Source organism: Hemiscyllium ocellatum, chromosome 13, assembly GCF_020745735.1.
Source record: "Hemiscyllium ocellatum isolate sHemOce1 chromosome 13, sHemOce1.pat.X.cur, whole genome shotgun sequence".
NCBI classification, from domain to species: Eukaryota; Metazoa; Chordata; class Chondrichthyes; order Orectolobiformes; family Hemiscylliidae; genus Hemiscyllium; species Hemiscyllium ocellatum.
The window spans coordinates 89072170-89086814 of record NC_083413.1 but is presented as its reverse complement, the minus strand read 5'-3'; the positions used below and the strand labels follow the sequence as shown (position 1 = coordinate 89086814).

The window sequence follows — 14645 nt, the reverse complement described above, 5'->3', positions numbered from 1 at the left end:
TCTTGAATTAGAGATCTGTAATTCTTTCACAACATTATTTTCAAGGCTACAGTATCACCGACATAAACACAGAGTCTGGCCTCTGTTCTTACTGATGTCACTGTACATTAAACACACATTAAACACTGACCACACTGACTCCATTGTGCAGGGAGAGTGACTGAAGGCCTTATACTGAAACATCACTGATTGTTGATGTCATGTAACTCTCTTAAGAATGTACAGCATTCGCTATGATACAAAACAGTCTGTGAAAAAGGGTTGCACACCTTGAACATTATTTTGAATATAATAGTTTCCAAATTGTTTAAGAATTATATGATGTTAAAAAGGCAAAAATCATCTGTCTTCCCCCAGCCCCCGTTTCTCCCTCTACATCTCTCCCACTTTCCTCTGAGACAGCAAGTCACACAGAAACCCATTCCTTACTGTGATCCAGCAGCCCCACAGAAAGCAGCAAGTTACAGGGAAAGATACAAATAGGTTTGGAGCCAAGTGAGACCCATGATTGGTTTGATTAACAGTGATTCTGATTAACAGTGATTCTGATTAACATTCAATGCAATATTGCAAATCTTCACTCAAAAAAAATCATAGAGTAATGGAGATGTACAGCATTAAAACAGACCCTTTGATCTAACTCATCCATGCCAACCAGATAATCTAGTCCTATTTGCCAGCACTTGGTCCATATCCCTTCCTAATCATGTACCCATCCAGATGCCTTTTAAATGTTGTAATTGTACCAGCCTCCACTAAAACCTCTGGCAGCTTATTCATCATTTTAGGAGAGTTTCATATGTACTTGGGCAGTATTTATAAAAGAAATATTCTATTAGAGATCGACTTCCTTTGATTTTAAATTTATGACGACGACTCAGTGAATTCCAGAAATGTACCCCAATAGTCTCTGAGAATTTCTTTTCAATCTCATCATCATTCCCTTTCCATGTATCCTTTTGAAAGTATTTTTTCCAATCGGGGTATGGAACAGGGTAGAACCAGTCGTTGGACAAATACTTAATGCCTTTGCATTCTTTGTTGAGGACGTTGTGGAGATTATCAGTCTCACACCATTTCTTCAGCATTCGGGTCATCAGTTCTGGACCCTGTTGGCCCCAAACTGCTCCATTGTAGTTCTCAACAAAATCCCATAAACAACTCTCTATAAAGGAATGAGAACGGTTAAATCCCAAAGCTGCATTATTCGCATAATTTCCTAATTCTGCGCAGAGGAAGTTGTGGAACAGTAGAGGTTTGATTGATATTATATCTGTGTCCAGATAGGTGCCCCCGTACTTCCACAGCAAGACTATCCGACAGCCATCAGATAGCGAAATAATCCAATACAGTTCAGTGCTGGGATCTGCCTGTAAAATAACAGAATGAAGGCTCATCAATTTTGAAATTTTACATCACTGTTCCCTCCAAATGCTGAGCCCTCCCTCCACCCAATGCCCACTTTTTAAGCACTAATTTCTGAGGGTACTTTGTAATGGGCTCAAGGTGGGTCTTGAGGTGAGGAGAACCTGGGCTGGTTCAGTTGTAAACCTGCACGGTCTTTCAATGGAGAAAAGCTGCAGCCAATTTCCCCACTGCCCCCAGTACAGTATCCAATCCTCACCACAAGAGCAAATGTCTTGTGAACCGCACCACAGTACACGTCAAATCAAACTTCAGTTCAATTAGATACAAAAGTAACCCCTCAGTCTTCTCATTCATGGAGAACCTAATGAGTATTTCTGACCAGATTCCTTCTGCATTCAATGATTCATACTGAAATATTACAGTGCAATAGACAAATATGTGTCTGTTTGAAATCGAGATGTGAGATATCACAAGATTGAGTCACTGGATGAATGTAGATCACATTCTCAATCACTCATCCTGTTCACACACACTGGATCCTTAAACCAGGTACATGAAAGAGACAGGGCACAGCAGAAATGCTCAAACATAACCGAATTGCTGCATTTGGCGTTCATTGATTTATTACACGCTCTATTGAGCCTGATTGCTTAAGAAAATTAAAATAAAAGATTAATTTTTCAGGACCGTCTTCAAAAAGAACACTCTCAAAGCCCTCATAATGGGAACGCACTGCTGAGTTCTAAAAGATGATAACTTCAATGAAACACATTAAAAACATAGTCTTGTGAAGTGAAAATACAAGATCTCAACATTATATCCCTGCCAGATTATCCAGAACCCCACATAGTCTTGATTATAAACTCAGACAGGATCAGGAACAATCAGCATATTTGATTCCAAAATGGTCTGGGTGGGTTACGCTTCGGAGGTCAGTGTGGACTTGTTGGGCCGAAAGGCCTGTTTCCACACTGTAAGGATTCCAGGATCTATGAAAACTAGTCCAGCATCTAAGTAGTTGGGAATTTACAACTTGTTTGACCAGAGATTCAGAAATACTGCTCACTCTTAGAAAGGCACCAATTTATTTTCAGCAAGTGCTGGAGAAACTTCGCAGCACCAGCAGCAGTTTCTTCCCTGCTGTTGTTAGACTTCTGAATGGACCTTTCAAATTTTAAATTTAATGTTGATTGCACATGTCATGCACTTACCCTGCAGCTCTAGTATTGTAATCCTTGCTCTGTTCTATTACCCCAATGCACTTTGTATGGTATGACCTGCCTGTGCTGCGCACAAAACAAAAAAAATTCACTCTACTTAGGTGCATGTGACAATAATAAATCAAATCAAAATCAAATCAAAAAGTATTTGTGGATAGAGAAAAACAAGAGTTAATGTTTCAAGTCCAATATAATGCATTGGAACATGTGTTTTCAGGGCTGGAATGTCAAATGTTTTTCACACAGATTGACACCACCATCACCGTTTTTTTTTCATGAAGGGCGGGAGCTCCACATTTCTGAGAGGAGATGCTGCCCAGGATTTCCTCAGAAATGTGGAGTCATGTTTCCATCTTGTCAGTTCTCTTGGAGCACTGGGCTGTAAGAGGGAGTTCTGTGGCAGGCGGTGAGGGAATCAACAAGAGAGAAAGGCTTGACCTCATCCTCACCATTCCACCAGCTGCAGATGCATCTTCAAGGTTTGTGCGAAGATTTGTAGCTCGGGTGCTCGTTGTTGTGGTTCTGTTCACCGAGTTGGAAGTTTTTGTTGCAAACGTTTCGTCCCCTGGCTAGGCGACATCATCAGTGCTCTGGAGCCTCCTGCGAAGTGCTTCTTTGATGTTTCTTCCGGTATTTATAGTGGTCTGTCCTTGCCGCTTCCGGGTGTCAGTTTCAGCTGTCCGCTGTAGTGGTTGGTATATTGGGTCCAGGTCGATGTGTTTGTTGATGGAGTTTGGGGATGAATGCCATGCCTCTAGGAATTCCCTGGCTGTTCTCTGTCTGGCTTGCCCTATGATAGTAGTGTTTTCCCAGTCGAATTCATGTTGCTTGTTGTCTGCGTGTGTGGCTACTAGGGATAGCTGGTCGTGTCGTTTCGTGGCTAGTTGATGTTCATGTATGCGGATTGTTAGCTGTCTTCCTGTTTGTCCTATATAGTGTTTTGTGCAGTCCGTGCATGGTATTTTGTAAACTACATTAGTTTTGCTCATGTTGGGTATCGGGTCCTTTGTTCTAGTGAGTTGTTGTCTGAGCGTGGCTGTTGGTTTGTGTGCCGTTATGAGTCCTAAGGGTCGCAGTAGTCTGGCTGTCAGTTCTGATGTATGGTAGTTCTGATGTATGGTAGTGTGGCTAGTCCTTTTGGTTGTGGCATGTCCTCGTTCCGTGGTCTATCTCTTAGGCATCTGTTGATAAAGTTGCGCGGGTATCCGTTCTTGGCGAATACCTTGTATAGAACATAGAACATAGAAGGATACAGCGCAGTACAGGCCCTTCGGCCCTCGATGTTGCGCCGACCGAATCCTACCTAACCTATACTAGCCCAATAACTTCCAAATGCCTATCCAATGCCCGCTTAAATGACCATAAAGAAGGAGAGTTCACCACTGATACGGGCAGGGCATTCCATGAACTCACAACCCGCTGTGTGAAGAATCTACCCCTAACATCTGTCCTATACCTACCACCCCTTAATTTAAAGCTATGTCCCCTAGTAACACCTGACTCCATTAGCGGTAAAAGGTTCTTAGTATCTACCCTATCTAAACCCCTAATCATCTTATACACTTCTATCAGATCTCCCCTAAACCTTCTCTTCTCCAATGAGAACAGCCCCAAGTGCCTCAGCCTTTCCTCATAAGATTTTCCTACCATTCCAGGCAACATCCTGGTAAACCTCCTCTGCACTCGTTCTAAAGCTTCCACATCCTTCCTATAGTATGGCGACCAAAACTGCACACAATACTCCAGATGAGGCCTCACCAGAGTCTTATACAACTGCAACATGACCTCAGGACTCCGGAACTCAATTCCTCTGCCAATAAAGCCCAGTACACCATATGCCTTCCTCACAGCACTATTTACCTGGGTGGCAACTTTCAGAGATCTGTGTACATGGACACCAAGATCCCTCTGCTCATCCACACTACCAAGTAGCCTACCATTAGCCCAGTAATCCATCATCTTGTTATTCCTACCAAAGTGAACGACTTCGCACTTAGCTACATTGAATTCCATTTGCCACATTTCCGCCCAGCTCTGCAACTTATCTATATCCCGCTGTAACCTACCACTTCCTTCCTCACTATCCACAACTCCACCGACTTTTGTGTCATAGGTGTTCCTCTTCCTCTTTTCACAGTTCTGGTGTACTGCAGTGTGTTGTGGCTCTTTTGAATAGTGTCCTGATGCAGCTTCGTTTGTGTGTGTTGGGGTGGTTACTTTCATAGATGCATCTGTCCATGACAGTATCGGTAAGAGTGACCATGGCACAGTCTGTCTGGAGACAAAGTCCCACCTTCACATTGAGAACTATTCCTGCAGCAGTGAGCTGCTGGATTCTGAAATCCAAGGAGCTTAGCACCCACTTTTACTGTCAAAAAACACAAAAGGTCAGTAAAAGGTCAGAGTATCAGGAGGGTAGACTTACAGTTGAGTACAGTACCAGCTCGGTGGGTGCAAGTGTTCTCGGTATGCATGGTACCAGCTCGATGGGTTGTAGAATTTCAAGGAGTGCAAAGTGGCAAGAGACCTAAATAAGTGATGAATGCTGCGGATAAATAGATAGGTGTTATGAAATCCAGCAGGGGCATAGGAGAGTGTTTGTCAGATTTGGGCTGTAGAATTGCGTTCAGCAGCTGTGGAAAGGGTGTTGGATCCCTGGATTGAGGGAATGGATCCAGGGAGCCAATCCAGAGCATGGGAACATTGATTGATTGAATAGGAATACTCCCCTCCTGTGCCCCCAAATCTTGCGCATAATCTGCAAGGCACAAGTTTTGTTGGCAAAATTAAAGAACTGATCATTGGCTTCAGAAAAAAAGGAGAACATGCCCCCATTTACATTGATGGAGCTGAGTTTGCCAGGGTTCAGAGTACCAAGTTCTTAGGAGTGACGATAACCGACAATCTGTCCTGAACCTCTTACGTAGATGTAATGGTCAAGATGGCACAACAACACCTCTTCTTCCTCAGACAGCACAGGAAGTTTGACATGTCTACAAGGTCCATCACCAAATTTTAAGATGCACCATTGAAAGCATACTGTATGGGTGCATAACAGACTGGTATGGCAAATGCTCTGCCCAGAACTGTAATAAACTACAGAAAGTGGTGTATACAGTCCAGACCATCACGGAAGCCATACTTCCATCTGTAAGCTCCATTTATATAGCCTGTTGCTGTATAAATTATTAAAGACCCATCACACCCTTGCAATGCTCTCCGACAACCTCTTTCATCAGAAGCTTGAATACACATACCAACAGGTTCAAGAACAGCTTCTTCCCTGCTGTTCTCTATAACTTCAAATAATGCTGATCATGCTAATGTTGATTTTACCTGGTGCATGCCCTGTGCAGTGTAAATTGCATGCCTCTGTCTAGTCCTTGCTTACTATGATCTGCCTGTACTGCTCAGAAACAGAGTTTCACTGTAGTTAAGTACACATGTCAATAAATCAATCAAATCGAGTCAGGAGTGTGATGGAAAACTCCCCACTTGCCTGGATCAGGGCATCTCCAACAATACTCACACTATCCAGGACAACACAACCTATCTGATTAATACCACATCCAAAACTTCCACTACTGATGTGCAGTGGTGGCAGTAGTTTCAAGTTGCACTGCAGAAATTCACCAAGGTTCCTTAGACAGTACTCTCCAAACCCATGACCACCTCCAGCTCAAAAGGCAGGAGACACGTGGGAACATCATCACCTTCAAGTTCCCCTCCAAACCACTCACCATCCTGATGGGTAAATGTATCAAGATTAGAGTGGTGCTGGAAAAGCACAGCAGGTCAGGCATCATCCAAGGAGCAGGAAAAATCAATGTTTCGGGCAACAGCCCTTCATCAGGAAAGCATCATTGTTCCTTCACTGTCACTGGACCAAAATCCTGGAATTTCCTTCTGAGGGCATTGTGCATCGACCTACAGCAGGTGGACTGCAGCGATTCAAGAAGGCAGCTCACCACCACCTTCTCAAAAGCAGCTAGGGATGGGCAATAAATGCTGGCCCAGCCAGCAACACCTGCATCTCAAAAGTGAATTAATACTTTGAGTAGATTTTGGGAGTGAGATGTGATTTTTAAACTACCTGAGGTGAACCCCACCCACCCCTCCACAAAAGCAATTTCTCCCACCTCCTTGACTTACCTATTGCCCCCCCGCCCCACTTCGCACTTAACAGCTACCTAATTTTGCATACCACTCCTTACTTGGCTACCATTTTACCCTGGGGGTAAAAAATGAGGTCTGCAGATGCTGGAGATCACAGTTGAAAATGTGTTGCTGGTTAAAGCACAGCAGGTCAGGCAGTATCCAAGGAATAGGAAATTCGACGTTTCGGGCATAATTCCTGATGAAGGGCTGATGCCCGAAACGTCGAATTTCCTATTCCTTGGATGCTGCCTAACCTGCTGTGCTTTAACCAGCAACACATTTTCAGCTGCCATTTTACCCTGGCACCTTACCTGTTCCCTGACTGGCACCAGACAAAACAAGCATCTGACAACAGACTTTTAGTTCCCCACCCCCAGTTGGCATTCTACTTCTCTGTAACTCTATAAACCTGGTACCCTACAGAGATGGTATCTTACCCTGCCAACACCCTAACATCACTTAATTTACTTACCTAACATTTCACTGCAACTGTCAAAGGGTCTGTCTGTGATTCTGGACTTTATATTTTGGAATATTGCCTCTGAAAAGGAGGCAAGATTTACTCTCCACTAACAGTTCTGCACGAGAGAGAACTTTTCTGAGGCTCAGTAGCAGCAGTGTGCGCCACCTAGAAATAAATATGGCTCCACATTTTGAAGGGAACCCTGAGAAGACTCTCTGATCCCAAATTTCAAGTTCTTTTTCTTTGTAAAAATGATCAGCAGGAGTAGTGATCTGCGTGAGATTGCATTCCTCAGAAAATCAACCCAGTGTGAGCAGCAGTGTCAGAATTCCAATGAGTGAAGTGAGATTGGCTTGAACTGAGCTGTGTGTTAAATATGAAATTAAACGTGGTGACTGAGCTGGATTGATTGATAAGCTGGAACAGTGAAATGAGGTAAAAAAAGTACCAGAGACTGACTGTAATTTCTTCCTCCATACTTTGAAAGAGTTGCCTGTATTTGCACAGCTGCCTGTTGACAGTGATCATGTTGATTTGTGTGATTTTAAGTTGATTACATTGGACGGGAGTCAATGAACTGCAGTTGGTTTGAAATTTTTCTTGGCTGCATTTCCAAGCCCTTTATTTCTTCTGGCAGGAAGCCAGGGTTGTCCTCCATTTACAGAACCTGGGGCAATCTGGAATCAATGGTGTGTCCCCAGAATCACCAGCAGCAGGAAGACTATCTCCAGGTGAACATGTTGCAGGTAAAAAGCTGCCAAGCTTGAGGAACAGTTGGAAATGCTCCATATAACGTGGGAAGGTGAGGTGGTGCAGGAGAGGTCAGTGTAGGACATGGTCATCGTGAACGCAGGGAGAAAAAGTGAGGCTGAGAAATAAACCAGGCAAATGGATGGAATTCAATGGAGGCAGAGCAGGAACCTCCTGAGATGTCTGAAGTAATCCTGATGGATTTACAGGGATGGATATCAGTGAGGTAGATGGCAAAGTGCCAAGATGCATCTTTTTATTTTATTTAGTTTTGGACAGTGAACCTTAAAAAACTAAGGTGCTGCTTTAAACACAGGAGACTGTCCAATGTGGTGATTGCAGTTTTAAAACTACTTTTTACTTGAGCATTCTGCGAGTTATATGCACGATTGCATTTTGCAGAAAGATTGAAAGCAAAAGTAGACACCATGGGGCCGATGGGTTCTGAACTAAAGTGAACTGCTTGATAACAATGCTTTGCTTGGCTCCTGACTAGGAGACCATGGCTTTGGTTGAGTCAGTGCAGGAGACAACTCCCCAGCCTTGCAAGATCTCTCCCTCTGTCACTTTCTCTCTCATGTGGAGGCAACTGTCTGGCACTTACTCTTCTCTGCAAATTCCCTGTTGAAGAAGACATAAAACACCTTCAAAGACAGTGTGAGGACCAATAAATGAAAGACAACTTTGATGTGTGAACGACCGTGTGTGAACAAACAGTCATAGAGATGTACAGCATGGAAACAGACCCTTCAATATAACTCGTTCATGCCAACCAGATATCCTAAACTAATCTACTCCCATTTGCCAGCACTTGGCCCATATCCCTCTCAGCCTTTCCTATTCATATACCCATCCAGATGCCTTTTAAATGCTGTAATTTTACTAGCCTCCACCACTTCCTCTGGTACATCATTCCGTACATGCACCATCCTTTGCATGAAAACGTTGTCCCTTAGGTCCCTTTTAACTCTTTCCCCTCTCATCATAAGCCTATGGCCTCTAGTTCTGGATTCCATCCCAGAGAAAAATCCTTCCAAGCCCCTCATGATTTTATAAACTTCTATAAGATCACCCCTCAGCCTCCGATGCTTCAGGGAAAGCAGCCCTAACCTATTCAGCCTCTCCTTATAGCTCAAACTCTCCAACCTTGACAACATCCTTGTAAATATTTTCTGAACCCTTTCACGTTTCACAACATCCTTCTGATAGAAAGGAGACCAGAGTTATGTACAATATTCCAAAAGTGGCTCAATCAATGTCTTGTACACCTGCAACATGGCCTCTCAACTCTTGTACTCAATGCTCTGACCAATAAAGGAAAGCCTACCAAATGCCTTCTTCACTGTCCTATCTACCTACAACTCCACTGTCAAGGAGCTTTGAACCTGCACTCCAAGGTCTCATTGTTCAGCAACACTCCCTAGGACCTTATCATGATGTGTCCATCTGCCACCTCTCGGCCCACTGGCCCATCTGATCAAGATCTGGTTAAACTCTGAGGTAACCTTCTTCAATGTCCACTACACCTCCAATTTTCTTGTCATTTGCAAATTTACTAAGTATACCTCCTATGTTCACGTCCAAATCATTTATATAAATGATGTAAAGCAGTGGACCCAGCATTGATCCTTGTGGCACTCCACTGGTCACATGCCTCCAGTCTGAAAATCAACCCTCCATCACCACCTTCTGTTTTCCACCTTTGAGCCAGTTCTGTATCCAAATGGCTAGTTCTCCTTGTATTACATGAAATCTAACCTTACTAACCAGTCTCCCATGAGGAACCTCATCGAATGTCTTACTGAAGTCCATATTGATCACATCCACCACTCTGCTTCCATCTACCCTCTTTGTTATTTCTTCAAACAACTCAAGCAAGTTTGTGAGACATGATTTCCCACGCACAAAGCCATGTTGACTATCCCTAATTAGTCCTTGCCTTTCCAAATACATGTACGTCCTGTCCCTTAGAATTCCCTCCAACAACGTGCCCACCACCGATGTCAGACTCACTGGTCTATAGTTCCATGGCTTGTCCTTATCACCTTTCTTAAACAGTGGCACCATGTTTGCCAACATCCAGTCTTCCGGCACCTCATCTGTGACAATCGATGATACAAATATCTCGGCAAGAGGCCCAGCAATCACTTCTCTAGCTTCTGACAGAGTTCTAGGGTACACTTGATCAGGTCCTGGGGATTTATTCACCTTTATACATTTTAAGACATCCACCACCTCTTCCTCCATAGTATGAACATTTTTCAAGATGTCACCATCTATTTCCCCACATTTTATATCTTCCATGTCCTTCCAGCCACGTCCATGTCTATGTCCTTCTAAGAACAAAAAGGAATTGGAAATTAAAAGGAACAACTGATTGAATCCTATTGTCCAGGTTTCTCTGATTTATTATTCATTCTCTTTTCCATATTTTACCTGCCCTTATGGAACTGCTTGTGTGTGAATGGGGAGGGGATAATTAAGAAACGATAGTTTGAGTTGTCAAGTTCTGATTTAGCCATTCTATTTCCTAATTGACATCGAGTCATAGAGTCCTACAGCACAGAGACAGGCCCTTCGACCGAAACTGGTCCATGCCAACCATAATGTCCATCTACACTCACTCCATTTCCCTGCACTTGGTCCATGTCCTTCTAATTCTTTCCTATCTATGTATTTGTCCAAATGCCTTTTAAATGTCGTTAATGTACCCGCCTCAACCACTTCTGCTGGGAGCTCATTCCATATGGGTACCACCCTCTGAGTAAAACAGTTGCCCCTCAGTCTCCCTTTTATTCTTTCCCCTCTAACCTTAAACTGATGCCCTCTAGTCCTCGCTTCCCCAACCCTGGGAAAAAGACTGAATGCATTCACCCTATCCATGCCTCTCATGATCTTATACACTTCTGTAAGTTTTCCTCTCAGTCTCCAATGCTCTAAAGAAAAAGGTTTGAACTGGTCCAACCTCTCCCTATAACTCAGACCATTGAGTCCAGACAACATCCTTGTAAATTTTTCTGCACTCTTTTCAGTTTAATAAGATCCTTCCTATCACAAGGTGATCAAAACTGAACACATAGTCCAAGTGCAGCCTCACCAACGTCCTGTATAACTGCACCATAACTTCCCAACTTCTATACCCAATGCACTGACTGATGAAAGTCAGTGTGTCAAAAGTCTATCTGTGACTCCACTTTCCGGGAGCTGTGAATGCTAACTCTAAGATCCCTCTGTTCCACTACACTCCAGAAGGCCCTACCATCCACCATGAAACTCCTTTTTTTTATTTGACTTTCCAAAATGTAAAACCTCACACTTATTTATCCTAAACTCCATTTGCCATTTCTCAGCCCACTTCCCCAGCTGATCAAGGTCCTGCTGCAATTTCTGATAACCTTCCTCACTGTCCACAATACCACCTATTTTAATATCATCAGCAAACTTACTAATCATGCCTTGCACACTCTCATCCAAATCACTGATAAAGATAACAACAGTAATGGGCCTGAGGCACTTCACTAGTCACAGGCCTCCAGCCAACAAGCATCCTTCTGCTATTACCCTCTGCTTCCTACCATTAAGCTAACTTTGTATCCAATTTGCCAGCTCGCCTTGGATTCCATGCGATCTAACCTTCCAGAGCAGGCTACCATGTGGAACCTTATCAAAGACCTTACTGAAATCCATATAGACTACACCTATCACCCTGTCTTGTCACTTCATCAAGGAACTCCATCAAAATTGTCATTAGTCAAAGGCAGTTACTTCATAATAAACAGTTATATACTTATTATGTACAGAAATATTTTGTGTTATTTTCTAACCCAAGTTTCATCAGTTAGAAAAATTGGGTACTTTGGATAGTTTGATGAAATATTTTCATGTTTGCTTGATCTCTGGAATAATGGACCCTGATTTCTGGCAGTTGACCCCACTGAATTGCGACAAAAGGCAGCTTGAGCAAGGAAAATTACTGGCCAACTCACCACACTGTAATATAGCCAGATGGAGATGTTAGCATAGCGGTAGGGTTAAAGATTAATTTTATTTTATGGGAAAGACAAATTTACCTGCACTCACAACAGGTAGCCCAGCATTTTGCTTTAACTCAGTTCGTACTCAGTGAACTGACTAACTGTCCCGTTCTACCTCATTCATTAACATTTGTACAGTATTTGTACAGCTGCAACATGACTCATCAAGTTCTATATTTTATAGCTCGACAAATGAAGGCAAGCATATCATATGCCTTTTTGACCACATTTTCTACTTGCATTGCTGCTTACAGGGAACTATGGACCTAAATGCCTTGATCCCTCTTTATGTTGATGCTTGTACAGGTTCTACCATTTACCGTGCATTTACCTGTTTTTCAAAATGCACCACCTTGCATTTGTCTGGATTAAACTCCATCTGCCATTTCTCTGCCCAAGTCTCCAGCCTATCTATATCCTGTTGTATCTTCTGTCCGCAGCTCCCTCCACTCCTTGTATCATCTGCAAATTTATCAAATTACCTCTATTCTCCTCAAAATCATTCATATATATTACCAACAACAGGGGTACCAGCAGGACATCACTTCTCACAGATCTCCAGTCTGAAAAACATCCTTCTATCGCTACTGTATGTCTTCGATGACTAAGCTAGCTCTGTATCCACCTTACCAGCTCAGCATGGATGCCATATGACTTCACCTTTTATGGCAGCCTGCCATGAGGGACCCTGCCAAATGCCTTGTTAAAGTCCACATCAACAACATCTACTGCCCTGCCCTCATCAGCCATCTTTGTCACTTTCTCAAAGAATTCAAATCAATTTTGTGTGGCACACCCCTGTCCACACACAAAGCCATGCTGCCTGTTGTTAATAAGTTCATATTTTACCAAATGTGAATGAAACCTCTCTTCAGATTCTTTTCCAATAATTTCCCCACCACTGACATAAGGTCCCACTGAGCTGTATTTTCCTGGATTAAGCCCTGTTGCCCTTCTGAAACAAAGGAACAATGTTGGCTATTCTCCAGTCCTCTGGAACCTCACCTGTGACTAAAGAAGATAATAAAGATTTTGGATAATGTCCCACAAATTCCCTCTCTCACTTTCCTTGCTTTATGGTATACATCCCATTGGTCTTGGGGACTTGTCTACATTAATCCTTTTTAAAACACCCAAACCTCCTCTTATTTTATATCGGCATGCCCTAGAAGATCAATATACCCTTCTCTAGTCTCACCATCCACGATTTCCATTACCCTTTGTGAATACCAATACAAAGTATTCATTAAGGACCTCACCTACTTCCTATGGCTCCACGCTTAAATTCCCTCCTTTGTTCTTGAATGGTCCCACCCTTTCCCTACCTACCTTGGTGCGCCTTATGTGTGTATAAAAATCCTTAGGATTTTCCTTAATGCTGTTTGCCAAGGTAATCTCACGCAGAATCTGTCCACCTGTTTAACTGATAAAGAAAAGGTTTGATCCTGGTTCCCCTCCAACTCTGTCTCAGGGATTAACTAGTTGAGTCACCAATTAAAACTGCTACCATCCTCCTGGGAATAGTTCCCCTGATATCTACAAGGAGAAAGTAAGGACTACAGCCCGAAACGTCAATTCTCCTCATCAGATGCTGTCTGCCTGACTAGGTGTGCTTTTCCAGCACCACACTCTTCACCCTTGACATTTACTGTCTAAGCCACACCCTTTGTGATTAAGTGAATGAAATTATTTCAACATAGTACAGGTATGAAATTAAATGGGACATAGAGATAATCCCCATTGTCTCAAACACAAAGCAAAACATTAGTCTGACCTTTGCTGGATAAAGATTGAATGAGCATTCTCTGGACAGAGGAGTTTCCAAACTAACTTTGGTCCCCATCCACCAAAGTGCAGTCTGGATAATTGCGATAAACAATCATTTTAAAAAGAAAATGCTTCTGATCTTCTTTCAGATTCCGTAAATGATTTTGTCTGGACCTGAAGCTGAAATTCAATCTGAGACCCACAGGAATTCCAATTCAGCATTATCCATCATCGTACACATAGATACTGGGACTTAGCTTGTCAGTGTAAAGTTTACTATTCATTTTTCAGATTGATGGACATTAGCAGCTTTTACCATCCACAAAACCAAGCAGCCAGTTCCATATAACTCCTTACCTTCTCATACCATCCAGCCAAGGGCGTGTTGCTGAACAATTCCTTAGGATTCAAGGGCAAGATGATGACATTCTTGAATGAAGAAAGCAGACGGATGCCTTTGTACTCAGGATCTCGATACTCAGATACTTTCCCATTGAATCCTCGCATGAAGTAATAAACTGGTTTGTTTGGGTTTAGTCTAGCTGCTGATTCAATGCTGCAGATGGCCAGTGGTGAAGGGTTTAGTTCACTGGAGCTCTGTAAAAACATAATTCCAGGCTCTGTGCTTGGGTGTGGGTGTTTCACAATCACCGTGTTCTCAGCATTGACCTGACCAGACATGGCTGATTTCATTTGGTCATTGGAGGCTTTTTTTGCAGAGTAGTTAGGCAGCTTTTTTGTCAACTCATCAAGTTTTAGTAGTATATTATGCAAGGAGTAAATCAAAACCAGGCCTGATACCAGGATTGAGATCAGTTGCAATAATTGTGGAATCGCTCTCATAATTGGAGATGGTTCAGCAATGGTCACTGTGAACAGAGAGAA

At 42.8% G+C, this 14645-nt stretch overlaps 1 protein-coding gene across 1 annotated transcript; it reads right to left on the bottom strand.

Moving 5' to 3' along the window:
* Nucleotides 1-779: 779 nt before the first annotated feature.
* Nucleotides 780-14441, bottom strand: LOC132821394 (alpha-1,4-N-acetylglucosaminyltransferase-like). The gene is made up of 2 exons (XM_060833974.1): nucleotides 14118-14441; nucleotides 780-1370 (listed from the first exon to the last, which is right to left on the bottom strand). The coding sequence occupies exons 1-2, from the start codon at nucleotides 14439-14441 to the stop codon at nucleotides 780-782; spliced, it is 915 nt and encodes a 304-aa protein (XP_060689957.1).
* Nucleotides 14442-14645: the final 204 nt, after the last annotated feature.

Coding starts and splice junctions, on each gene's coding strand:
- LOC132821394 (XM_060833974.1), bottom strand. CDS start 14,441: ATGTCTGGTCAGGTCAATGCTGAGAACACGGTGATTGTGAAACACCCA. Junction 1,371..14,117: donor TGGCTGGATGGTATGAGAAG/GTAAGGAGTTAT, acceptor GTTATTTTACAG/GCAGATCCCAGCACTGAACT.